The sequence below is a fragment of the Marmota flaviventris genome, chromosome 16 (genome assembly GCF_047511675.1).
Source record: "Marmota flaviventris isolate mMarFla1 chromosome 16, mMarFla1.hap1, whole genome shotgun sequence".
In the NCBI taxonomy this organism is placed as follows: Eukaryota; Metazoa; Chordata; class Mammalia; order Rodentia; family Sciuridae; genus Marmota; species Marmota flaviventris.
In genome coordinates, this window is record NC_092513.1 from 20,505,758 (window position 1) to 20,532,299 (window position 26,542).

The 26,542-nt window shown below is 35.1% G+C and overlaps 1 protein-coding gene across 8 annotated transcripts; it reads right to left on the reverse strand.

The window, feature by feature from the left end:
• Nucleotides 1-919: 919 nt before the first annotated feature.
• Poli (DNA polymerase iota) lies at nucleotides 920-22,903 on the reverse strand. Of its 8 annotated transcripts, none has more exons than XM_071602739.1 (10): nucleotides 22,777-22,903; nucleotides 21,053-21,175; nucleotides 17,826-17,990; nucleotides 14,361-14,513; nucleotides 11,460-11,696; nucleotides 9,655-9,833; nucleotides 8,049-8,140; nucleotides 5,443-5,573; nucleotides 4,576-4,781; nucleotides 920-2,008 (listed from the first exon to the last, which is right to left on the reverse strand). In XM_071602739.1, the coding sequence occupies exons 1-10, from the start codon at nucleotides 22,853-22,855 to the stop codon at nucleotides 1,190-1,192; spliced, it is 2,184 nt and encodes a 727-aa protein (XP_071458840.1). In that variant the 5' UTR covers nucleotides 22,856-22,903; the 3' UTR covers nucleotides 920-1,189. The 8 variants fall into 8 exon arrangements, with proteins under 8 accessions (XP_071458840.1, XP_071458846.1, XP_027804799.2 ...); XM_071602745.1 differs by having other exon boundaries at nucleotides 22,816-22,870; XM_027948998.2 differs by having other exon boundaries at nucleotides 21,053-21,178; nucleotides 22,816-22,870.
• Nucleotides 22,904-26,542: the final 3,639 nt, after the last annotated feature.

The following is a 26,542-nucleotide window of genomic DNA, read 5'->3' on the forward strand; positions in this document are numbered from 1 at the left end:
ATCTGTAAAAATTATGAACTTGAGACCAGGACTTCTCAACTCAGTGCTGAGAGTTCCTCTTATATATTTTAGAAACATCCTCTATTCTTGTGAATTATAAAATGTCCTCAGTTTTATATGCAATTTTTAATCTAGCAAGCAAAGGGAGGGTGAAACAGGGCCCTCACCAAATTAGTAAAGGTCTATTTGTTTTTGCTAAGATATCCATACAATCATGTCCCAATGCAGAAAAGATTTAAAAAAATAAAATCCATTGCTCTTAGACCCTACAAACTGACTAGAAAGAAATGGATCCCTTCCATTACTAGTTTTCCACCACCTTGCCTTTTTTTTTTTTTTTAAGTCAGGGTCTTGCTTAATTGCCCAGGCTGTACTTGAATTTGAGATCTAGAGATCCTACCTCAGCGGAATTACAGGTATATGCCATACATATGGCTACTACCTTGCATTTCTGATATCCATCTTTCCCTTAATACCCTTGCATGGAGAGTTCCTTCTACCACTGTCCTCTAAAATAAATACACACTCCTCCCACACCCAATACCCACCCTGGTGTTGGCCACACAATTTATTTATTCAAAATTTAATGAATGCCCTGTATGTACTGTGTATTGGGATAGGTTCTAAGTATATGAAAAAGTATTAATTGAGTATATATTGCTATGCTATTTTACAAGTAAACTTATTAAATAGTACACAGTACTTTAAACAAAGATATTTACATTTTCAATAGGTTAGTTGGCAGGAGTTCTTATTTGACTATTAATAGGTTAAATTTCTAGACATTCCATTTTTCACAGGGGCAAAAATAAATAAATAAAAACCCTGTTCTTTATTCTAGCATGACAATGATTTGATGAGCCTATATTTTATATGCAAGCACATATGTCTTCTCCCGAATTTATGGAAAATGTACTAGTTCTGACCATGATATTCCTTTTATTGAAAAGCAACATAAAATAGCTGTGGAAATAAGAGAAAGATAATATTTTTACATTATTGCTTCTGTTAAGAGGATTTTTATGTTTTGTGCTGGAATTTACTTCCTGTAACCACTCTTGCTTTACCTGAACATTTTACATTGGACTGCTACATTATTATTAGTGTTTAATTTAGAAGAGCTTAATAAATTGCTAATCTGAGGACAATGATACTTTCTTTGCTTTTGTAGTCCTTTCTCTGAACATGCTTACTTATGTACAATGTGGAAATCTGATCCAGGTCTCCTCCACTCAGCCAACAGTTCTTTTTGTACCTCTTCTGGAAGTTCATAGAATACTTGAGGATCAATGACAGATGGAAAAATAATCTTCTCATCAGCAGAATCTTGCTCTCTATTTTCTGTGGATCCTTGACAAGAGGCTGTTGCTGTTATTTGCTTATGACTATCTGTAGCACAGCGTTTGGAAAAAAGTTGATCACTCTGCAAATTTGGAAATGAATGGAAAGCAGAAACAGCAGGCTTTGTATTTGAGAAGTGGAATCCTTCAGATTCTTTAGGTCCTTGACTCATTTGTTCATCTTTTAATTGATTATCTATATAATATGAATAATCCTTTGGGCTAGACAGGTAAGAGGAACTACTGCTACTTAAGCCTGATGTTCCTGGTTCACAAGGAGACACAGACTGTACCTGATTATTACTGGATAAATTATCTCTAGAATTTAAGGATCTATCTTGCATTTGTTTTGTAGAAAAGAAAGATAATACTCCTCTGGTGGCATGTAATGGACAACTTAAACTTCCTTTCCCTTGAAATTTTTCTCTAAATTTTCCAGAAAGGATTTCTTCTTGAATATCTAATGGAAGCTGCTTGAAGACTTCTTGGTCAACACCCTCAGGAAGTGAACAGAGTGGGAATTCATTCATATCTTTTTCTTTAGAAAAATCTGTAGTATCTATTGGAGACTCGCCAGTTCTTGTACTTTCAATTCTTCCACTTGGTAGAAAATCCCAGTTTGTTTCTTTGTCTTTGGAAATATCTTCCATATGACTCTCTTTTATTTTCTAGAACACAAAAATAATAAAATAATTTGGATACCTGATACCTTTTTAAATAACCCTGCTGCTAGAAAATTCAATAAAAATTAAGTGTTCCATGAAGTTCTGGTATAGGCCTGAACAACAAAGGTGAGCAGTCAAACCGTTATGGAGTGGAAGAAGCCAGACACAAAAGAACACACTGTACTATTCTACTTGGAATCATCCCTACATATCTGGGGGACTGGTTCAAGGTCTTTCCCAGGATACCAAAATTCACAGCTGCAAAATAAACTAAAATAGTTGAACTGTATATTTAAATTAAGTGAGTTTCATGGTTTGTAAATAAAGTTTTTAATTTAATAAATAAATAAATAAACATCCCTGCTGCTGAAGTATGCCTGTAGTATTATCTACAGCAACCATTATGTTTCAAACCCATTCAGTACTTTGAATCCTTCGTGGCCAGTTTCAACAACTAGAGATGTTTAATCTATCACAATTAGTCACACTATTGTGTAGATCTTTACTCATTATTCCAGAAAGAGGTCTCCTTCCTACACAGCACTGAGCCAGGTAAATATGCCTTTAAAGATCTGGAAAGGACCTCATGGATTTAAAGGTCCAATTCTGTAAATAAAAGAATGGTGGACTAGAAAGAGTGATTCACTTAAAGGTATTTAAAAGAAAAAAAATACAGGCATGGAGATTCAACTACTGGTTTTGCAAAAATTATTGTTCTGAAAGATAATATTTAGCAGAGTATGGTGGTGCACACCTGAAATCTCAGTGACTCCTGGGAGCTGGGACAAGAGGATCCTTAGTTCAAGGCCAGTCTCTGCAACTTAGTGAGTCACTGTCTCAAAATAAAAAGGGTTAGGGATAGGGCTCAGTGATAAAATGCCCCTCAGTTTAATCCCCACTACCAAAAACCAAACAACAACAACAACATTTAACAGAAAGAAAAAGGTGCTTTTATGGTAAAAATCCAATATTATTTTTAAGATAAATATTTTATAAAAAATTTAAAAATACTTCCAATTCTAATATGTATAATTTTTCTATAAAGTTTTTCACTTGAGTTTCCCTTCTAGTTTTAAGCAAAATAAAAATATATACAGTCAGGGGGTAGAAAAGATGGTGGAATGAGATGAACATCATTATCCTAGGTACATGTATGACTGCACATGTGGAGCGACTCTACATCATGTATAACCATGTGTTGTGCTCCATTTGTGTACAGTGAATTGAAATGCTCTGCTATCATAAATAACTAATTAGAATAAAAAATAAAAATTAGGGGCTGGGGTTGTGGCTCAGTGGCAGAGCACCATGTGTAAGGGACTGGGTTTGATCCTCAGCACCACATATAATTAAAAAAAATAAAGGTATATCAACAACTAAAAAATATTTTAAAATTTAAAAAAAAATAAATCAATTAAAAATTTTTTAAAAATGTATACAAATATAATAGCTTAGTAAACTTCAAGAATGTAAAGGGAGAAGAAGAAATTCAGACCAGTATGTTTATTGAGTATCTAGTGTATGCCAGATATATACAAGCTACTTTGACTTCTATTGACTTCACTAATGCCACTATAAATTAGAGACCTTTAATTTCCATCCTATGGATTAATTAAAATGTAATAATTAAATACCTTTTTAATTTCTAGTTAATAATGGAATGGAAAAATGATCACAGAATAAAGTAATCTAAAGAGGGCATTAGGTTCATTATTTTCACAATACTATTCTATTCTCATTTTAAATTAAAAGTGGAAATAAAAATATTACTAAAATTATACTGATTAAAAATTTTAAAATAATATTTTAAATTAAGAGTTAATTATAGAGATTAACCACTTAGAAAAAGGTTATTTGATTTTATAAAATAGAGGTTTGCTTCTTTGGGACTGTGTTCTAGTCACTTGAAAATGTGACTGACTTCTGCCTCTGCTACCACACTATTAACTTTTAACAAATGTAAAATTAGTAGCAAATCCTTTCTTTTTTTAATATTTATTTATTTATTTTAGTTGTAGATGGATACAATACCTTTATTTTATTTATTCATTCATTTTATGTGGTGCTAAGAATTGAACCAGGGGCCTCGCACGTGCTAGGCAAGTGCTCTACCACTGAGCCACAACCCCTACCCCCAAATCAGTAGCAAATTCTAATGTTGCTATCAGAATTCAATTTAATTTCAAAACTAAGAAAATTTAAATACTTATAATAGTGTGCAAAACAAAGCTTGTACCATATGTAAAAACTGACCACAAAACGATCTGATTTCTAATTTCTGGAAATGTACTTCATATTTAGGAGCTAATCCATCACATTCCTGAATGCTATTAGAAAATGCATCCATACTTCCAAAGCAGAGAAGTTCCATAGTTTCTTCTCTAATCCAATATATTTCTACATAGATCACAATATATTTAAAGCCAGCAACCATTATATGATAGGCACCATTAACAACTAAATCATCTAAGCAATATCAGCCAAAAGAATCTAACACAAACTTAGATTTTTCATTTATCCACACAAGTCCAGTAAGAGTATACTTACAGTATACATAAGAGTGTACTCACAGAACTGCGCTTGCCAGAACATGACGTTGTTGACAATGAGGATGTTAAATAATAATCCATGGGCCCTTTCTTAGTGGTATTTAGTGCTTTAAGGTTGCAGAGGCACACACTTAAAAGGGTAAGGTGAAAGGGCATTTTCACATTCACCATATTTCGAAAAAGTTTCATAAGTATATCCACCATTGGTGTCATCACATCATAATTTCCTGAAAAAGAATGTTTAAGACAGTATCTAAATAGTTTATATCATAATTAATTAATTAATTAATACTAAGAGATTACTGTAACTTATATTGCTTAGATTAAAAAATAAAAATCCTAATTGGCATTTTGACATTATATAATTATCACTTATTCCCTTTGAATTTAAGGGACTCTTTTTTTTTGGTGGTGGTACTGAGGATTGAACCCAGGGCTACCACTGAGCTACATCCCCAACTCTTTTTCTTTTAATTCTGAGAGAATGTCAGACAACAAAATTGCAATCCTCCTGCCTCAGCCTCCCTGGTGGCAGGAAGTACAGGTTTGGGGAAAAATTACTATTTTTATCTATCTATTTAAAAACATTTTCTAGTGAGAATTCCTGATAGAATTAAAGCATATAATTGCATGCCACACTGCACAAAGACCCACTCTCCTTTTGGGGAGCATATTTCTAATTCAAAAGTTTATTTTTAAAAGTCCAATGTTGGGCTGGGGTTGTGGCTCAGTGATAGAGTGCTTGCCTCACACGCGTGAGGCACTGAGTTCAATCCTCAGCACCACATACAAATAAATAAAATAAAAATATTGTGTCCATCTATAGCTAAAAAAATATTTTTAAAAAAAGTTCAATGTCAATTAAATTCTTAGAAAATAAGTCCATACCTGCCCCTAACTTCTGAATTACATGGGATGGAATAGGGCACTGACGACTCTCGCGACAACAGTACTTCTCTGATGAATACCGACGGATTACTAATCTTATTGTACGGGGTTTCCTTCCATCTCGGGATACTCTAAAATGGAAATAAAGAATTAGAAAAAGTACTGAATAATACTTCATTTATTGAAAGGTATAATACTGAGTAACTATCAAATTATACATTCAGTAGGTAAATAGTAAACAATAAATCTTCCAGAACACCCAAATAAATATCTCAGTTTATGCACTAAGACTATGAAATTGAAAATGACAGACTCATAGGCCTTACTCAGAATTGAGTGCTGTCAGAAATAGGACAGAAATACTATATAATCATAACAAGCTGTTTTATAATCCAAATCTAAAGCAGAATATTAACACCTGCAGGAAATCTGACACAAGCAAATAACTGGAAAATTAAAAGAGGAAAAAAAATGTTTACAAAAAACAAGATTACTTCTGTTAAAGTAAAGGGCTTTCTGCAAATAGATCCAAGAGAGCCAGTAAGATCACCATAATATGATGAAATTTTAAAGCAATAATTTGAAAGATCAGTTACATATTATATTTAGGAAGATTAATCATGTGCAAAGGGTCTTGGTTTTGGTGTTAAAACAAAAATTTTATTGGTAAGGAAAATTCACTTAAAAAGTAAAAATTTAATTATTGAAAACAGATGTCACTCAAAGATAACATTTTCCTTTTTATCTGCATAGCAATATACAAAGATAATGAAATCACAAACATGAAATGCAAATATTACACCTTGTTAAACATGCTCAAAATGACAATTCTAAAGTGAAAAAATTAGTTTTGTAGCAAATAACTTTTTTCTTTCTCTTACTGCTTTTCAGAAAAGTTTTTGATGGATGCATAACTAGGATAATAAAATGTCATAAGTGATGTTACTCCTTAAATATCTTTTAGTTAAATTTGTTCTTTTAAGTAATTGCACAATTCAAAGAGTGTGATATGCTAATTAGAGGAAGGTTAAATACTATTTTATTTTAAGCTAGTGCCTAGAGGATGAATTAAAGATTATATGATTTTTACATTTCTTTCATATCTGTAGAATTAATCATCATATACTCCAAAAGGAAAAAAAATAAGTAATTACTCATACATACACACACATAGTTATATTTTTTTACCAGTCACTTAAATGCTATTGTAACTCCGTCATTGAACTAAGGAGCCCTGGTGTAGAATATGAGAACTGTCAAGAAGAGACATGGGTAGATGCTTAACATCTGCTATCTCACAGGTTTAGAGCACCTGGTCTCACATTTGGGTTAATGCTTCAAATAAGAGAACCTGTAAAACTTAACACTTTTGGGGATTTCTCTATGTGTAGAACTGTTTGCAATGGGCAGGCATTTCAGAATAGTCTTACACCTAGCTGAAGCTGAGCAGATAACCCAATTTCACTAGCACACTTCCCCCAAAGCCTGAGTCATACTGCTGGAGCTGGGTCACAGAGGCAGCCCCGATTGCATGCAGCAAACAATGAACTATATAGTTCTGCTGCACACATAAGCGGCACACTGCACATGACAGCAAAGTTGTAGGAATTATCACTTCATCAGTTTTCTGAAACTTATAATCATCCCAGAACTGTTTACTGTTTACAGTTAGCCCTCCTAGAATCATTACAGAAGCATGCCTACTCTAAACTGTTAGATCTCTGACACCCAATTTAGAAATTTCTAACAACAAAAAGAGAATCAAGAAGTGAAAGAAAAAGAGATTAATAATCTTCTATGAAGTAAAGAGAAATACGTGATGCCTACTAAGGAGCAACAGAAAACTAAATTTCCTTGCTCAGTTTATGTTATGCTGTTTGTATATTCATAATCCCAGTAAACATATTATGTCAACTTGCAGATCAGAATCCCTGAACACACTTGCAATCACTCATACATGGCCCCATAAGTATTCCTTCCTTTAACTCCATTTTCTTTTACATAGTCTGAGACAAAGAAAATACAAGGCTTCTCCTGCTTGGTCCATTATTATTGTTCTAATAACTTCCTGTGTTCAATAATCACAATCTATTCCTATGTGAGAAGTTTTAGAATTGTGAAAGAATTATTATTCCTCTCTGCATTTTTCCTTTTGTGGAAAAGCAAGTAATACTAAATTAAAAGCAAATGCTCAAAATTGCCATTAGGAAAAATTAAAACTTATTCCTTTTCACCTAAGGACTAGAATAGGTCTAGGAATATTAAGAGATATCCACAAAACCCCTTTTAGTAATAATCTATAGCTTAAGAATCCACAGAATAACTGTTGTAACTGTGTATTAAGACTAAAGGAAGAAGATGTATTAAATTGGTTAACAGCACATAATAATGTCTTTGCAATAGTTTATAATACACAGAGACCAGTGGGATAAGATCTATTAGGTCTAAACATTGAAAGAAAAAGAGATTAATACTATTCTGTGAAGTAAAGAGAAATACATGTATTAAGTTAATCTGTAACATCCAAGACACATCAAGAATTTTTTGCATGTATGTAACTGCATAAAAATTATGTAGAATGTTTTGGCAAAATGGATTAATAATACCTGTTCAAAAGGTTAGCAAGTAGTTCTTCAATCTTTTTTTTAGCTTCGACTTCTGATGAACATTTTTTAAATGAATCTTCTTCACTAAAGGACTACCAAAGAAGCGTAAGTGAGGATTAATGTAAACTCAAATAAATATACCCAATTATCAATGAATATGTCAAATATATATTTAATACATTCTTTACTAACTTTACCTCTTGTGCTTAATTTGAATCATTTAGTACACTTTTACATTAACTCATCTTATTTGCAAGTAATTTGTACTCCACTAGAAAATATACTGAAAGTCAAGAAAACGACAAAGTTCTAGTACCAATTCCAAGTTTTACTTTATGACTAATGTGAGTCTCTTAATGCCCTAGGACTAGAATCTGAGTTTATACTTGAATAAATTATTTAGCCTATCTAAAATACAGCATCCTCATCTTAACAAAAAAGGAGAAAGAAAGGAAGGAACGAAGGGAGGGAGGAAAACAAACAATAGTACTGCCCACCGGGGTTTGTTATGAAGATTAAATGGACTAATAAACATAAAGCACTTAGTAAAGTACTCTTTACATAGGCAGAAAAAGCCAATCAATTTTAACAGGGCGATGACATCTTTTTCCACTTATTAAATCACTGGACTATTCTGAAAATAAGATTTTTAAAGAATTAAAATATTTTGCCTTATGACCTATTAACAATAAGCTGTATTCAATCAAAGTAGCTAAGTTGAGATTATCAAGTATTAATGCTCTCAGGGTGTGGTGGTGCCTGCTATAATTCCAATTACTAAGGAGGCTGAGGCACGAGGATCACAAATTTGATGCCAGCCTGGGCAACTCAGCATAGTAGTTTGGATCTGGAATGTTCCCCCAAAAGTTCATGTGCTAGTCAATGCAAAAATGTTTAGAGATGAAAAGATTAAATTATGAGAGCTATAACCTCAAAAGGGGATAAACCCATTTGGTGGATTAATGATTTGAATTAATAATAGGCAGGTGGATCTTGCTGAAGGAAGACATCATTGGGGCTATGCCCTTGGGGACTATGTCTTGTCCCTGGTTCTTCCCCTCTCCTTCCCAGCTGCCATGAGTTGAGCAGCTCTCCTCGGCCACACCCTTCCACCACAATGTTTTGCCTCACCACAGGCCCAGAGCAAAAGGCCAACCACGGACTGAGACCCCTGAAACTGTGAGCCCAAAGTGAACTTTTCCTGCTCTAAGCAGTCCTTGTCCATCATTCTGCTGCAGCAACAAAAAGCTGAGTAACTTAGCAAGACCTGTCTCAAAAGAAAAGTTTAAAAAAGGGAGCTGGAGGTGTAGCTCTCTGTCAGAGAGCTTGCGTAGCATGCGCATGGCTTTGGTTCACTCCTCACTACCACAAAAAATGAACAAATAATAAATACATTAATGTTCAAGTTTCAACTTAAGAATATTTATTAATCTAATATAATAAAGCAGCAGCCTTCTCTTAGGAAAGGGAACATGAAAAGCAAACTACAATATTCTGAATATGCAAAACTGGAAATTTTTATCCAGATGTGACAACTAGTACAGTAAACATAAATAGTACACTACATATAACTAGAACATTAAATATAAATATCATTGCCACATACCTGAGGTGGTCCTGAAGGTGTCACAGGAGAGTTATCGTCTCCAAAACTGAGCTTATGAATACGCTGAGCAACTGAAATTCCTAATTCCTTTTCTAATATTTTAGATGAAAAGGTTTGGAGATCATGCACACTATTGATTCCCAGTGCTTCAAGGCGTTTGGCAGTTTTATAGCCAATACCTAAACAAAAAGAAATGCATATGGTGCTACAATAGCTTTCTTCCTTAAAATAAAGATAATTAAAATCTTAAAAATACATCAATCATATCTTAAGTTCCATAATTAATACTTTGCTAAGATCAAACTCAATTGCAAAGTAGATTATTATTCTTTCCTTCAGGGTCCCTGAGTAATATGTAGCTCCTTGAAGCACTCATAACATGTACTATTTACAGTCAATACACTCTTTTGATAAAATGAAAATTTTACCACCTGTTCTACAATACTGTGGAATAACTCAGGAATAATGTTTATTATTACTGTAAAAAGAAGAACCAAAATTGATTAATATATGCTTATTGGCTAACCTGATTTCTGTGCACAACATTACACTCATCCATAAATCACATATCTAGCAATATTTATCACCCAGAACACAACTAAGTGTGAAAAAATATAAAAACTAACAAAACCCCTACCACAAAGTTTTTGCACTAAAACTTATATTTTCTTCATCAGAGAAATAGGTCATTTAAAGCTCGTTCTTTCATTTTTAAAAAATATATTTATTCTTAAGTTTGAGGTGGACACAATATCTTTATTTTACATTTATGTAGTGTTGAACTGATTGAACCCAGTACCTTGTGCATGCTAGGCGAGCACTCTAACACTGAGCCACAACCCCAGCCCCTCTTACTGTCATTTAAAAAATAATAATTCTACAGTTATCTGGTTTCCTTGCAAAGTTAAAGCAATAAATCAGTGAAGACAGGCATGTAAGGGGAATTATTAAAATGTAGTGACAGGTATTTTTGCAGAAAAAAAAGGAGGCTTGGCAATTGGCAATGAGGGAAAAAGTAGAAAGCCTGTAAAAACAGATGCAATAATTCAAAAGGTAAAGTAAGAAAGAATGTCCTGCTTCAGTATGTAGTCAGTTTATTATGATCTGACATTGTTCTTCAGAACACAGATCCAAAATCTCAAATTATAATTATACTACGTGCTAAGGAAGGCAAGGCATTATACAATTTATTTTGGAATCATACAGGCATAAGTTAAAAATGGGAAGCTATAACACTAAACAGTTAAGTTTCCGTTGTCTTAGAAATTCACTTCCACAGAAGTCTTTTATTACATCCTATTCCCCAACAAAGTAAAAGAAAAGAGTTCAACATATTATTGATGGTCTATAAAAATGCAGGTTATCTGATTTTCAAAGATACAAATTTGCCCTATGAACTGAATAGATCAGTGAATTTCTCGAGGAAATCCATTCCCTGATCTTTAGAATGAAGTATTTGTTTTAGAAGTTTGGAAGGTCCATTGTAGCCATAATATTTTATATATAAAAACTAAAGAGAATTAATAAATGTTAAGCTCCCTTCTAGATGCAATGTACAGAACAAAAATATGAACCCAGGACTGCAAATCAAGGACCTTATGTTTCCAGGTTATCACTTGCATGATAAGAAACATAAAAGTACTTTTGTGTATTTCCTCATACAGATTTGCTCCAGAAAACACTATAGTTTTTTCTCCAACAGCTAAAGATATACCTCTAGAAATTGTTATTTACATCTATAATTTTTTATGATTAAAGAAATACAATAAAACATAATACATATTCTTCAATTATATTTGTCTTACCAGGCATTTTCTTTATATGGTTCAAACTATAAATGAGATCTTGACAACTTTCAGGTAACAAGACTGTTTGTTGATTTGGTTTAAAAACACCAGAAACTAATTTTGCCAATAGTTTATTACAAGCCACTCCAGCGCATCCAGTGAGCCCCAACTGATTATACATGGCTTCCCGCATTTCTGCTGCAATCTGAGATCCAATTAGTAGTCTGATGTGCATGATGTCATGCAGGTTTATAGCTAAAAAAAAAAAAAAAAAAAATGATACTGTTAAAAGTCACAAAAAAAAACATTTTCTGTTTTCTTTTTTAAAAAAGGATTTTTTAAAAGATGCAGGGTTTAATTTATATCCAAACCCTCCTACCACTACTACTACCACCCTGCCATCCATTTGACTTATTTCTTTAGTTCTTCATAGGAACATTGTAAACAAATAATACAAGTGAATTCCAAGGGTCTGTGACATGAGTATACTGGGAGTACTTAATGATTTAACAGATTATAATATGAAAACTGATATCTTAAAAATTTTCTAGGGATATTAATAAAACTTAAATCCACACTCACCTATAAATATGCATAAGTTGTCATAAGAATGCTACCATTACAGCTTTAAAGATCTAAATCCACACTTTACATATTAGCTATATGTGATGCCAAAAATAATTTCTGGCCTATACATAGTTTAAGAGGTCTTTTATGAAAAAGGTAGGGAAATTACATAGAAACAAACTTTCTTAGGTGTAAAAATTTATATCGGACCATCCTTATCTCCAAGACTCAGCCTAGAAGGATTCAGGGATGAAGTGTCATAGTATCTACAATTTATTTCCAAATGGCTCATCAATCTATCAACTTTTCCACAAAGAGAGCAAAATAAAAAAAAAAAATGGCAAATGAAAACTGGTTTATCTATAAGAGTGTAATTAAAAGGTATTTATTATATTATTCTATCAACTTTTCTATAAGTTTGAAAACTTTTTAATAAAAGCTTATGTTGAAGAGGAAGAACGAATAAATGATTAGACATTTTCTATCTAAGATATAAAGTCTAGCTCTCTGTCCATGATATGTTCTAACTAATAAAGTCTGAATTTGCTTCAAAAATTATATAGAAGTTATGTCTGGAATCATCTTGCTAGTACTTAGCCCTTATTAAAAACAAAACCAAACACAACAAAAACAGCATAGGTACAAAAGACACACATCAAGCTTCTAGAAATTCATCTCTACCCCTTTTCTTCTGTGGAGAGCTATACTAGAGAAGGATAACCAGGCCTCACAACAGGTGGGGTTCGAGAAACACAAGTTAAGAACTATAACCAAAAGGATCAGGCAACTCTTACACAAAAGAAAAGCAGCTTGTCTTCTATTTGGTATAATATAAAAGTTACCAGCAGAGTCACAAAATGTATGAAAGCCTAATTAAATATTCACCAGCGCCTACTAAAGCTATTTTCAAATGCAAATGGAAATACCACCAGTGATTCAGGACTTACTATGTGAAGGAAGGAGACAGTTGGTAATAATTATTAGAGCTAATTAAATAGGAGCTTGAAGAAGATACAAGCACATGGCAGATGATGGGGAAAAGACATGATAGGGGACAAACAGTTGTGAGGGATGGGAACATGAGGTTAAGGAAAAATTCCATATACTGGGCCCACTATGCTGACCCCCATAAGCTTCCCTTTAAAAAGCAATTTACCTGCAGCCCTGACTGTTTTAAGTAAATAGGCTATATTACATCCATCAGCAAACAACTGGTTGTCTGCAAGAGACATGCAGGCCTGAAATGCTGAACACATTTATTCTGAAGGGGCAGGGGAGCAGACTGTGAACCACACACAGACCAGATCCCAGAAATCAGGGAGATAAAGATAGTTCTACCTAACCAGAAAATCTGTTAGAACAGTTTCCAATTAGAACTGGTCAGCATGAGCCAAAGTGACCTAGAATTATCATGCTCTGTGGGGACTTGAAAGTCTGATGGCATCCTCTGCTGTCAGTCAAAAGTCAAAAGTCAAAAGGAAGACCTGAACAGGACTCTAAGGACACTTTAGACCTGGGACACCCCCCACCCAGCCCCACACGCCAATAAAACTAGAAGGTATGAGGGACATGCCATCTTCTCCTCTCTAAGGGAACCAACTCTCTTTCTGGAGAGTGTTTCCTTTTCTATTTTCCTACCCTTTTAATAAACTCATACCCGCTACTCTGAATGACATGTCTGAAATCCTTCTGGCATGATTTTAAGAACCAGTGAGAAAAGACCTCCATGGCTGCCTTAGCTCCACAGTAGACCCTTGCCCTATAACAGCTGACAGGCCAGTGACAGGTAGGCCTGGAAAAGATTCCATGGGTGGTAGTCTGAAAAGTCAGAAGAGCACCATGAGAGTCTTATAGCCCCAGAGGAACAGAAGGGAAGTTCAGCCTACCTCAAAATTTTGCTTAGAGATAGTTTCAGGAGAATCAAAAATTATTCTAAAAAACAGTAACAAGTTGACTGCTATAACTTAAGGGTGACCTAAAGAGGGACTCTTAAAAATGTGAACAGATATACTATGTCAAAGAGATGAAAACTGCACAGATCTACATGTCATCAAAATCTTATTTTCTACATATTTGATATGGAATAGCAATATCTGATTTTAGATCTTAGATTACTGACTAAATATAACTATACCTCCAAAAAAGTCATAAATCTAACAGAATGTCACAATAAACTCAATGAACATTAAAAAATGTATATACTTAGGCTGGGGCTGGGGCTCAGTGGTAGTGCACTTGCCTGGCATATGTGAGACACTGGGTTTAATTTTTAGCACCAAATAAATAAATAAATGATAAAGATTTAAAAAAAAGTATAACTTTTAGTTAGTAAGTGGAAGGAATAACACTCACGCTGATTATTATACACATGACCTGACACAGTCAATGCAGAAAGTTCATCACTTTGAAGTTGCTGGAGTTTCTTTTCAACTATTTCTGTTAGATCCACAAAATTTTCATCAAATCCAAGTCTCTCAACAACTGGACTAAATTCTTCCAACAATTCTAAATCAAAATAATATTGGTGCAGAGGTGTAATTAAAGTTACAACTAGAAAAGATTTAATGCTTAAAAATATACCAAATACATAATTAAAGGTTTTATATATATTCACAATTCCATAATATCTTTAATGAAAAGTCTCAGTTAACTGTTATCTTTGTTTTTCTGTACCATATTTTGAGTAGAGGCAATATTTCCCAACAAAACAAGTCTAAAAATGACATTCTCAGAGCAGTTCCTCATAGAAATACATTTTTAGCTCAATCTTCTATATGTAAACTTTCTATATCTGTAGTACATTAAATGCCAATGATTATAGTTAATTATAATCTTGAAGCACTATGTGAAAGAATAAATTATAAACTGCTTAGGAAAGTAAAAACAAGTAATAATATATTTTACCTATCTATATTCTCCACAACAGTTTAGGCAAAACAAAATTTAAAACTTCCACTTATTAGACAGCCGTGGTGGCACATGCCTGTAATCCCAGCAGCTTGGGAGGCTGAGGCAGGAGGATTGAGAGTTCAAAGCTAGCCTCAGCAAAAAGATAGATGCTAAGCAACTCAGTGAGACCGTGTCTCTTAAATAAAATACAAAATAGGGCTGGGCATGTGGTTAAATAGTTGAGTGCCCCTGAGTTCAATCCCTGGTACCAAACAAAACAAAACAAAAAAATTTTTTTTTGACTTATTACTGAGTCAAACAGAAAAGTCACTTAACAATATATAACAGTATTTTGATTGGCCATTCCCAAACATATGCCTTAAGCGTAAAATTGCAGATATGGACCACAACTTGCAGCTATTCACATGTGCAGCATCTGCAAACTACCTAGTCCATAAGTCAAATTTTACTAAATTGAATTTAACATGTAGAATAAATTCAAAAGGACTGTCAATTCTCATATGCAAGAATTAAGTAATAATAACTTTAAAATCATTTAGAAGAACTATTTTCTTCCCCCCTGAATCACCTTCTATTGAGACCTGTTGGATGTCAGAAAACAGTAGATCTTCAATATTCAGAGGACTGGTTCCAGAACCACTCCCAAGGAAACCAAAATCTGAAGATGCTCAAGACCCATATATAAAACGGCATGATATTTGCATATATCCTACACATATTCTCCTGTAAGTTTCAAATCATCTATACTTACAGTATCTTATATAATGTAAATAGTCTTATGCTGTATTGTTTAGGGAATAATGACATGATAAAAAAGTCTGTTATGATTTCAGTACTGAAGCCTTTTTTTTTTTTTTTTTTCAAATCCACAGGTTCAATCTACAGATGCAGAACCCATGGAGAGCCAACTGTATGGCTCTGAGCATACAAAAACGCATATATTCTTAAGGTGCCATAATCTGAAGACTCAGAATAAAAGGACTAAATAATTCCTCACTGATCACTTTTTTACAAAAATACTAAGTTATTTTATTTTACTAATACTAACATAGATATTAAAGGGAAAACAATAAAGGTAATAACGTGGGGTTTGGGTATAGCTCAGTGGTAAAGCCCTTATCTACCATGTACAAGGCCCTGGGTTCAAACCCCAGCACAGAAAAATGAAAAACAATGTGACTTGTGATCACCAAATATAACTCCAGCCTACACAGAGAAAGCTATTATCTCCTTTGAGGAGAGACTGACAGTGTGTCTGATTATATAAGATTGTTTTGTACTTCGTTCATCAATTTCTGTGATTTTTTTTCAAAAGTATCTACCTGACATCCAAAAGTCATGTAGGAAATAAAACCTTTTATCAAAAGAATGTAGAAAAAAAGAATCAAAGTTTTAAGCAGAAAAATAAGTCAAATACAGAGTAATGCACAAAGCTGGTGAACCACTAAATATTTTTTAACACATTGTTCTATCACTGGGTCACAGGGACAAATCATTTAACTATCCCATTCCTGAAAATTAATCTCTTTTCTATCAATTATGAACCAGGCTAAAATAAATCTTTTTCTATACATGTTATTTATGTACTTATAATTTTATTTCTATTTGATGAATACTCAGCAATGATATCACTGGTTTGAAGAATATTAATCTTTAGTTTCTCGTGTGTGTGTGTGTGTGTGTGTGTGTGTGTGTGTGTTAAGGATTAAATGCAGGGCCTTGCACATGCTAGGCAAACTATCATCTCCACCCTTTATCTTTAATAAATGTTTCTTGATTGCTTTTTTAAAAAGCTACAATACTTTATATTTCTACTTTTTGTCACATTTTTTGACAAGTATCACCAACATAAAATAATGTCTTACTAATTCAAGTTTCCTTAGCCAGTAATAAATTTGAGCTTTTTTCCCATACAATTGTTAGATACTGAATTTGCTCTTCTTTGTCAACTGCTTACTCACATTCTTTGTTCACTTTTATTGTTTCTTTTTCTTAAGTTGTAGGAGCTCTCTCTATATTATAGATATTAACCCTTTACATATAAAAACTGCTACAATTAACAAAAGAAAAACGAGCAAAAACAATTGAAAAGACAGTATAAGCTAGTCACAGTGGGGCATATCTATAATCCCACCAACTCAGAAGGCTGAGGCAGGAGGATTACCAGTCTCAGCAATTTAACAAGATCCTGTCTAAAAATTTTAAAAGGGATGGGGATATAGCTCAGTGGTAGAGTGTCCTGGGTTAATGATGATGATGATAATAATAAAAATACAAAGTTGATTCTTACACATTTTTAAAAATATGTATTTGTAATATAACAATGTACAAGCATTTTCCTTTTATTTTCCTCTAATTCACTAGAACACTAAGATTCACACTCAAGCCTCAGCATAAGGCAGTTCAGTAGCTACAGTGTAATATTTAGTGTATGTGTATGTGTGTGTGTGTGTGTGTGTACACAAAAAGACTAATATAGCCATTATTTTTGCTAATATTTCTTAAGAAATCAGTTTTTAATTATGCTAACCAAAAATTACAAACACTTCTTTGAATTATCATCAGTACATTAGAAAACAATGTATTTCTTCATAATTCATGTAAGCTTAAAATTTACAGTATGTCTTTACAGTATATCTTCTGATTTTATCACTTATAAACTTTATATTTCCTGTTATTTATATAAACACTAGTCACAACAGAATTCAAATTACTTACCAACATTATTCATAATATAGAAAGCCACTCTTTTATATAATTTTTAAAGTGGAAAAGACCCATAATAAAAAGCTATTAGGAAAAAGGAATCTGGTTTATGGCACTTTATTAAGATTTATAAAATTATTTAAGTGAATAGGCATCCTACATAAAAATTAATACTAAAAATAGATTGCCTATACTTTGTACCTGTAACCTTATAAGACATCTCCCTATAACGGGTCAAATCTTCTCCATTAACCAATACAAGTTGTGGACATTTTTCTTTTGCATCTCTGACATTCATAAGTTTTGTAACTCCAAGTTTCCTGGCTTCATAGTTGCAAGTAACTACCAAATATTTCTGCTGAACACCTATAAAAAATAAAAATTCTGTAAGAAAAATCAAGCAGGATTATACAAACATTTTAAAACATAATTTACTACTTCCATGTTATAATTGTCTGAGCCATAAGAATAGCATGTGCTTTTGTTAAGGATAAAAAGGTGTCTCAGTTTTAAAAAGTAGATTCTGTTCATTAAAATTCTACAAAGAATCAGGTTTTTGAGCTATCTCCTACTTATGAAAAGTATTTTCCCATATCATACTTTTAAGCTTTGGATATTTGTCTATTTGGGGAAAAAGTTATTATTAAACAGAAAAACAATACATAAAAGTAGTATAAATCACCTGTTAGAATGCGGACCGATTATTTATACAAAAGCTAGATGTGTATATTCCTCAAATTTAGCAAAAAGTACCATAAATCAATAAATATAGTCTAAAAATTCTCAGTGATAAGACAGAAATCAAATCCTTCTTAAAATGTTTTCAGACAGTACAAAATCTGCTTGGTTTATACTGCCATATCTATAGCTCCAGGTATGTTGCACCAAAAAATAAGCCAGCTGAAAATAATTGAGTACAATTAAATACTGGTTGCTACTAGAAAAACTCATTTGTCTGCCAATGAACAAAAGAATGTTCTGTTACAATTGGCAAGCTACAGCAACTGTTAGGGGTATCTCCCCAGTAATTATCCTAGTACTGAACTTTTCTTTATAGTTATCTGCTGATGATTCAGTAGGGCATTATGAGCTCCCTATCAAAATGAATACAATATGATCATCTACAGACTGAATAAAAATTCTAGTTTATTGGTGACTTAGATTGCTAAAATTGTTTTTCTCTTTTTAAACAAGTTGACTACTTCATGCCACTATAATAATGTTTATCAAAAATATGTAAAATGCATCTCCAGTACACACACAAAAAAGTAAAATGCAAACATGTAGAAGAAAAACAATAGTTATATCCATTTCCATTACACATCTGTTTTTAAATTTGGGGTATTATAAAGAAGACAAAAAACATTATTTGCACATAAAGTTTTCTTATATATCAGATTATACCCCAAAATAAATGTCAAATAAAACATTCATCAGTGAACTAATATGAAAAAATCAGACTAGTAAATTCCTTAACTAAAAAGTCTTTTTAAAAAAAAAAAACAAAACTTTTTTTATTTGAGACAGGATCTTGCTAAGTATCTTATGGCCTCGATAAATTGCTGAGGCTGGCTTTGAACTTGGAATCCTCCTGCCTCAGCCTCCCAAGTCGCTGGGATTACAGGCACGCATGACCATATCTGGTCTTTTAATGCAGAATACACTATATGAACTCCACATGGTATGTCACAACAATATTTGTTTAGAATAAAAAAAAATTACTGGGGCTGGGGTTGTGGTTCAGCAGTAGAGCGCTCGCCTAGATCGGACCAGGTCCTGGGTTCAATCCTCAGCCCCACATAAAAATTTAATTAAAGATATTATATCCAACTATAACTAAAAAGTAAATATTAAAAAAAAAAAAAACATTACTTTTGTTTTCTCCAGAAAACTTTCAGCAGTCACAACTTTTATTTCATGTCCATAATTTGTACATCTTAATCACACAATACTTTTTATTAAGCATAATCTACACAGCATTTTGTTATAATACTACTAATTAGACATGCCTTTAGAAGAAATCATTTAGGTCCTCTGACCCTAAAAACTTAAAGACATTCTAGGAAAGTTTAAAGATCCTGGCCTCTCTGCCTAGCACAGTAGCAGGCCTGTAATCCCAGCTACTCAGGAGCCCAAGGAAGGAGGATCCAAATTCCACTCCAGGCAATGTAGCTAAATAGTGAAGTCTCTCCCGGGGTCAGTGGGTTCAATTTCCAGTGTCACACACACTAAAACACACAAAAATGCCAGCTTCACTTTGGCATACCAAAAACTAGCTATTCCTTTGTTCTTTAGTAAAATCAATAAAACTAGATTTGTATTTATTAAGCCAATCCAGGCACAAGAAGACAGCAGCCAAGAGAACCAAAATAATTTTCTAAGTTTATAAAATATCCTTCCTGCACACATGAAGGAAAAAAATCTCTGCTCTCCCAATTTAAGGTACAATAAAAATGTTAATAAAACATGCCAGAATATCAGTAAGCTAATCCTCAATGCAAAATTTCTCCTTGCCTTTAATTTTAAAAGATGCTTGTTATTATGAAATGCTTGCTCTATCTAAATATTTAAGGTTCTGCTTAAAATTCAACTGTTTGTTAGACATTAATATTCAACTCATACATTTAATTTGCAAAAGAGGAAGATGAAAACTTCCATTAAAAATGTAACAAAAATAACAAGATTGTTTTTGAGCTCCAAGACCTATAAAGTTTGAAATACTGAGTAAAAGCAATCTGACAGACATGGTGGTGCACACCTATAATTCCAGTTACTTGGGAAGCTGACATAAGAGGATCACAAGGTTAAGGACAGCCTGGACAATTTAGCCAGACTCTGTCTCAAAATAAAAAATTAAAAAGGCTAGGGACGTAGCTCAGCAGTAAAGCACCACAGAGTTTGATTCCCAGTATTGCAAAAAAGAAAAATAAGAAATCTGCCTAGAGAACTAAATTATAACATAGAATATTAACATAGAAGACCAAAACTTTATGCTGCTTTCTGTTAATTTGTTCAGTTATGCTAGTCTCAGATTCACCATTTCTTATATAAGGTTTATGAGGTTTACACTTGGTAGAAAAGCAAAGGTAACTGTAAGAATGGCTTCCAGGTAAGCATGGTGGCCCACACCTATAATCCCAGCAACTCCAGAAGCTGAGGCAGGAGGATTCCAAGTTCCAGGCCAGTTTTAGCAACTTAGCAACTTAGGGAGACCCTGTCTCAAATTTAAAAATTTAAAAAAAAAAAAAAAAAAAAGGACTGGGATATACTTCAGTGATGAAGCACCCTTGGGTTCAATACCTAGTATGGAGGACAAAAAAGGCTTCCAAAAAAAAATCTTTCTTAATTAATAAATCAGAATACAGTGACATAAAGAGTAGCCCATTTTATCACTATACAACAAAAATACTATCAATATGAATAATTACCTAAAGGTTTGTCCTTTAATTCTGGGTTTGAGATCATTTCTACCTGTGCATAAAAGCAATCCAGATCCACATGTATTATGACTCTGGATGAAGAATTTTGTGTTGGCACCACTTGATCATGAACTGCTGCACAATATGCAAAAAAGAAATACATATATTCAGGCTGTAAATCATTTTTGAGCAACTGACACTTTCTAAAAACATTTTATCTGGGAAAGAATCCACAGAGTAGTTTTAAGTTATTTTCTTGGATTTATTATTTGTCAAAGCAGCTACAAATCACATGAAACTCTACAGCAGGGTCTTCAGTCCTATTTACTGAATTAGCATATCTTTGTGCACTACATTTTTCTCAGTATAGTAATTTGAGAGGGAAAAATCTGATCAATGAATGATGCAAAAGGCAATGCTATCACTTAGAAGTATAGAGTAACTAAACCAGAAAAGCTGAAACAATGTTAATTGTCCACCAACTTAAAGATGATTCCAAGTAACCTGTCCCTAAAATTCAAAAAAGAAAGAAAATTTGAAATACAAAATAACAATCTAGGAGCTGGAGTTGTAGCTCAGTGGTAGAGCATGGGTGAGGCACTGCCTTTGATCTTCAGCACCACATTAAAAAAATAACTAAATAAAGTTATTGTGTCCATCCTACAACTAAAAATATTTTTTTAAAAAAATAATAACAATCTGTGGGTTCCAGTGAACTCTATTTAGCTTTCACAGGAGAGCTAGATTGCCTGTTTGAGTGCTAAAACCCCACTGCCTAGAACTGCACCTTGGGTAAACAGATTACCAATAAATATTCACAAAGTTGAAACAATGATTATTTTCTAGATTTTAAAAACTAGGGGCTGAACCAGGAGCTGTGGTGCATATCAATAATCCCAGCAACTGAGAAGGTTGTGGCAGGAGGATTGCCAAATTCAAAATAAAACAGATGGGGAGGGGTACAGCCCGGTGGTAGAGTATTCCTGGATTATACCTCCAGACTTCAATCAATCAATCAATGTAATGTGGTATTACACTGTGGGTCCTGGAACAGAAAAAGAGTATCAGTGGGAAAACTGGCAAAATATGAATATAGTGTGACCTTCAGTGAGGAGTATATCAATTTTAATAAATGCATCATGGTCATGTGAGATATTAACATTTGGGAAAATCTCACACTTTTCTGTAAATCTATTCTCCTGCCCTCAGCCAAAATCAAAAACAGGGGATGAGAACCAGGGCCTTTGCCTTCAGACCCTGGAGTCCTGAGCTCCAAGATAGAGGCGAGAGCCTGGAGGTGGGTCCCCAGAGAACAGACCACAGCTGACTGGCCAGGTTCGGAGCCATTCCTTCCTACCTGGGCTGAGCCCAGAACTCGACCTCTGCTAAGCAGGCGAACTGTGGGCAGCTGCTCCAACGTGACACCTCCAGGGAACATCTGCAGTTTTCACCAGGCTGGCCGTGCGACTCCGGCCCGGCCCCCCGACTCCAGGGTTGGACAGAAGGTACAGATGCACCCTGGACGCGCACGTGTAGGCCCCAGGCGCCCTCCCCTACTCCTACTGGGGGAAGCCATCCCTCTCGAGGTTCTGACCTCGAAACACGAGGCAAAGAAAGACAGTATTCTAGGTGGGGAAGACGAACGGGACCAAGCGGGGCAGGGACCGTCGCGTCCCAACGGCCACCGCCCGGAGCAGCCCCTCCGCCCGCCCCGCCCCAACCTTCTCATTTACACCCGGCGGGGCCACCGGGCTGCTCAGGCCCCGGCGCACCCTGCGAAGAGCCAGCCGCCCCCGCGTCCGCCAGCTCCATGGCCGTGGCCAGTCCTCTTCCTCGCCGCCGCCACTTTCCTCCTCGGGCTCCGCCCCCAGCTTCTCCGGGCCGCTGGGCCAACCGCAGCGCAGCTTCCGGCTTCCGCCCGGTCGCCAAGGAAACCGCGGGCCGACTGCGGCCAGCCGCTGGGGTCCTAGCGCCGGCTGGGCTGTGGCCGACCAGCGTGCTGCCCGGAGTGAGCGCGGCCCACGTGCTGGACTTTGCCGCAGCCCAGTCAAGGCCGGAAGTGAGGGCGTGACATTCCGAAAGGCTCTTTTTTTTTTTTTCTTCCCCCTTGAGGACTTTGGTGTTAGACATACTGCAAAAATTTTAGTTTTTTATCTTTGCTCTGTTCACCTGATCACTTGTTCACAAAATGGCCAGTCCCTGAACCTGAGGGATTCGTGATGATGGGGATGAGGAAAGGATGTCAATTATAGTAAAAACAAGGGGGTTATGTAAGTTTAGCAAGTATTGTAAGTTACATTGGGTTTATTTTACTTAGAGACCGGAATATAGTGGATTCCTGAATTTTTGACATCAAAACTGAATAGGACTTTGATACATGGATTTTGGAGTCAGATAAAAATCTCTCATCTGCGTCTTGCTCACTGTGGGACTTTGGGCAGGTTAAGCAACAGCTCTGAGTCTCAGTTGCTCCCCAATTAAAAAAGAAAATCGTTGAATAACAAATAAAGTACTTTAATATTCCAGTGTATCTAAAGCACCTGAAACAGGAGGCAGGTTCAAGATTAGTTCTTTGCCTCCTATTAGGATGTCATGTGTGCCTCTGTGTTGGTAATTTTTTCCATGTATTCCTTACAAAAGAGGAAAATCTAAACCAATCTCTCTCCTTCCCGGCCTCCCTCCCCCACCACCCCCCTTGCTTTCTCGACCTTGACTAAAAACAGGATGATTGTGGAGAGATGGAATGTTGCAGGTCAAGAGCCAAAATTCTCTTGGACTACTGTAGGCCCTGTAACCATTTACTTTTAACCTTTGTATCTGACCTAACATTCTCATCCAAATTAATTGTTAATTTTCACAGACCACCAACCTCCACTGAATGCTATAATATCTGGAGACTATAGGAGAGATTTTTCAAGCTCTGCTGTTGTCCATTTCACGAATGTATTTATCAATTGTATTGATTTATGACTTTATTTATGTAACCTCTTTCATTTCATGTGGTTAAGGGTAACTTGGATCCATGTTCCCAGGCTTTGGTTACTCATATTTGATTAAGAAGCTATTTTCTTATTTCCTTTAAAGCTGAAGATTTCTGTTTTGGTTTTGCTTTCCTCTCTTCATATTGGGAATTAAACCTAGGACCTCATGCATACTAGGTAAAGAAGAATTCTTATTTTATGTCAACAATTTTAATATATACATATAAATTTATGTGTGTATATGTATACCCACATGTGTATATTTGTGTTAAAATAGGTATATACATATTTTAACATTCTGTTTTTCATATGATTCTGTTTCTTATTAAACAAGATGCAAGAACCTTGAGAAGTCCTACAAAGGCCATGTTTGATGCATCCATAAAGAAGGAATAGAAAGAGAGCTGGAGCTCAGTGGTTTGGAGACCCAGTCTTTCTCTTTCTTAGACATCTGTAGCAGTTCCCTAAAAGTCTGCATAGGATCTAAATCACCTGTTAAGAGATAGCCCTGCATTCTTTGTGAATACTGTTTGATAAGTCCAAATAAAGCGCTTTAGAATCAAGTGCCTCTTGGGCTATAAATCAAGGGTCCTGTTACTTCTAAAAAAGGGCTTTTTTTTTTTTTTTTAATTCTTCCAGATTGAGGATGATGCAAACCACTGCAGTATCCTGGCAGATGAAAACAGTCCCTTTAGAAGAGACCTAGGCCAACACTGAAAAACCACAGTTGCACTTATTTCCTGATTAGTTTTGAAGATTGGAATTTCATATAGTGGAAGGTAGACAGGTGGACCCTGGGAAACTCCAGGAGAATAAGCAGTGCTAGCTATATGAATAAATAACCTAGGCAGTCACATGGGGCCCCGCTTAGAAGAGTCCCACACTTGGTTTAAGGTTCTGCTGTTTTGAAATGTTTAAGCAAGAGACCCTTCATTTTTAATCTGCATGGAGCCCCATGAATTATTCAGCCAGTGTTAGGAACAAGGAAGGGCTGCATAGAAAATGTCACTTATCAGATACCTGTATATCAGGCATGGAGCTTAGAGCTTGAACAGGTCATTTATTTCAATATAAGAGCTCTGGAGGGTAGATATCATTGTTCTCATTTTACTAAAGATGAAACAGATTAGGAGAAATGAAGGTGCTTGCTTGAGTTTATGAATTCAGTAATGGGTCCACTTTTCAGAGTTCTCCACAAGGAAGAATTACTTAATGATATTTCTCCATAGAAGAAATCAGCTCCCTCTGGCTGTTTTCTTTGGTGCTTCAAATAGCAGATGACTTGTAGTGGGGAGAATAAATATCCCTCAAGTATATTAGGATGCATAAAAATAAAAGTTATGTGAGCCATCATATGTTGCTTTATTGAGTATTTTAGGAAAAGAATTGTTTTCTTAATTCTGTAAATCTCTCCCCAGGGTTTTAACTAATAGGCAAAATTCAGGATGGTTTCAGGAAATAAATATCTTGAACTTGGATCATAATTGTGTATTTAAGAGCCAAATGAGAAAAACACTTGTGAGGCAGAATAAATATTGTTAATTAAATAAAATCACGGTTGAAACAATATTCATGGGGAACCTAGGACTGCAGAGCAAGGCTAGTGGATGAAGACACTGAGGACATCCAGGTGTGGTCACATATACCTATAGTCCTGGCTACCTGGGAAGCTGAGACAGGAGGATCCCTTGAACCCAGAAATTTGAGACCAACCTGGGCAACATAGCAAGAACTTCTCTTAAAAAGAGAAGAAGAAGCTGCTGAGAGCCATAGCCGAGTAGAAATGACTCATGGCATTTTTGGTTGAAGGTGAGGCCAGCAAGCCATTGAGATGATAATGGTTATGTAAAGATGTGTATTCAATTCGATATTAGACCCCTGCTCTCCGTCTGGGCCTGCTACTTTGGAGCTCTCGCAGGGTTTCCCGGAGAGTTCCCATTGGTTGAGGAAGTGCGGTAGGAGGGACTTCCGGTTGGTGTGGCATGTCCTGGGAGAAGGCTGGGTGCGTGGAGTTTGGGGGAGTTTTGGAAATAAAATTTGTTCCTACTTGAGTGGCTTGTGATTTTGTACCCAGCCAGACTGCGGCAAGAAGCAGCTAGGGATAGTTCAGAGCATTAGAAGTCAAGACATTATGAACATTAAGGACATTAAAAGGGATAAGAATGACCACTTGGGGCCATGGTTGTGGCTCAAGCGGTAGCACACTCACCTGGCATGCACAGGGCGCTGGGTTCAATCCTTAGCACCACATAAAAAATAAAGATATTGTGTCCGAAAGCTAAAAAATAAATATATATTAAAAAAATTTTAAAAAAAGAATGACCACTCATTTCAGTAATGAATGTGAACAGTGACTGCTTCTCTCCTCCCTGGCCAAATTGGCCACATATAATTGAGAGGACGAATCCTAGACAATATTCAAAGGCTTTAACATGAAGAATATGAGGGGAACAGGGCTGGGGATATAGTTCATTTGTAGTGCTTGCCTAGCATGCAAGATGACCTGGATTCTATCCCT

Excerpts from the sequence above, each read along its gene's own strand:
- Poli (XM_071602744.1), bottom strand. The coding sequence starts at position 22,855 with ATGGAGCTGGCGGACGCGGGGGCGGCTGGCTCTTCGCAGGGTGCGCCG. Across the intron at positions 14,514-17,825 it reads GATGTCTTATAAGGTTACAG|AATTGTTGGAAGAATTTAGT; the intron begins GTACAAAGTATA and ends ATTTTGATTTAG. Across the intron at positions 5,574-8,048 it reads CTTGCTAACCTTTTGAACAG|AGTATCCCGAGATGGAAGGA; the intron begins GTATTATTAATC and ends TTTCCATTTTAG.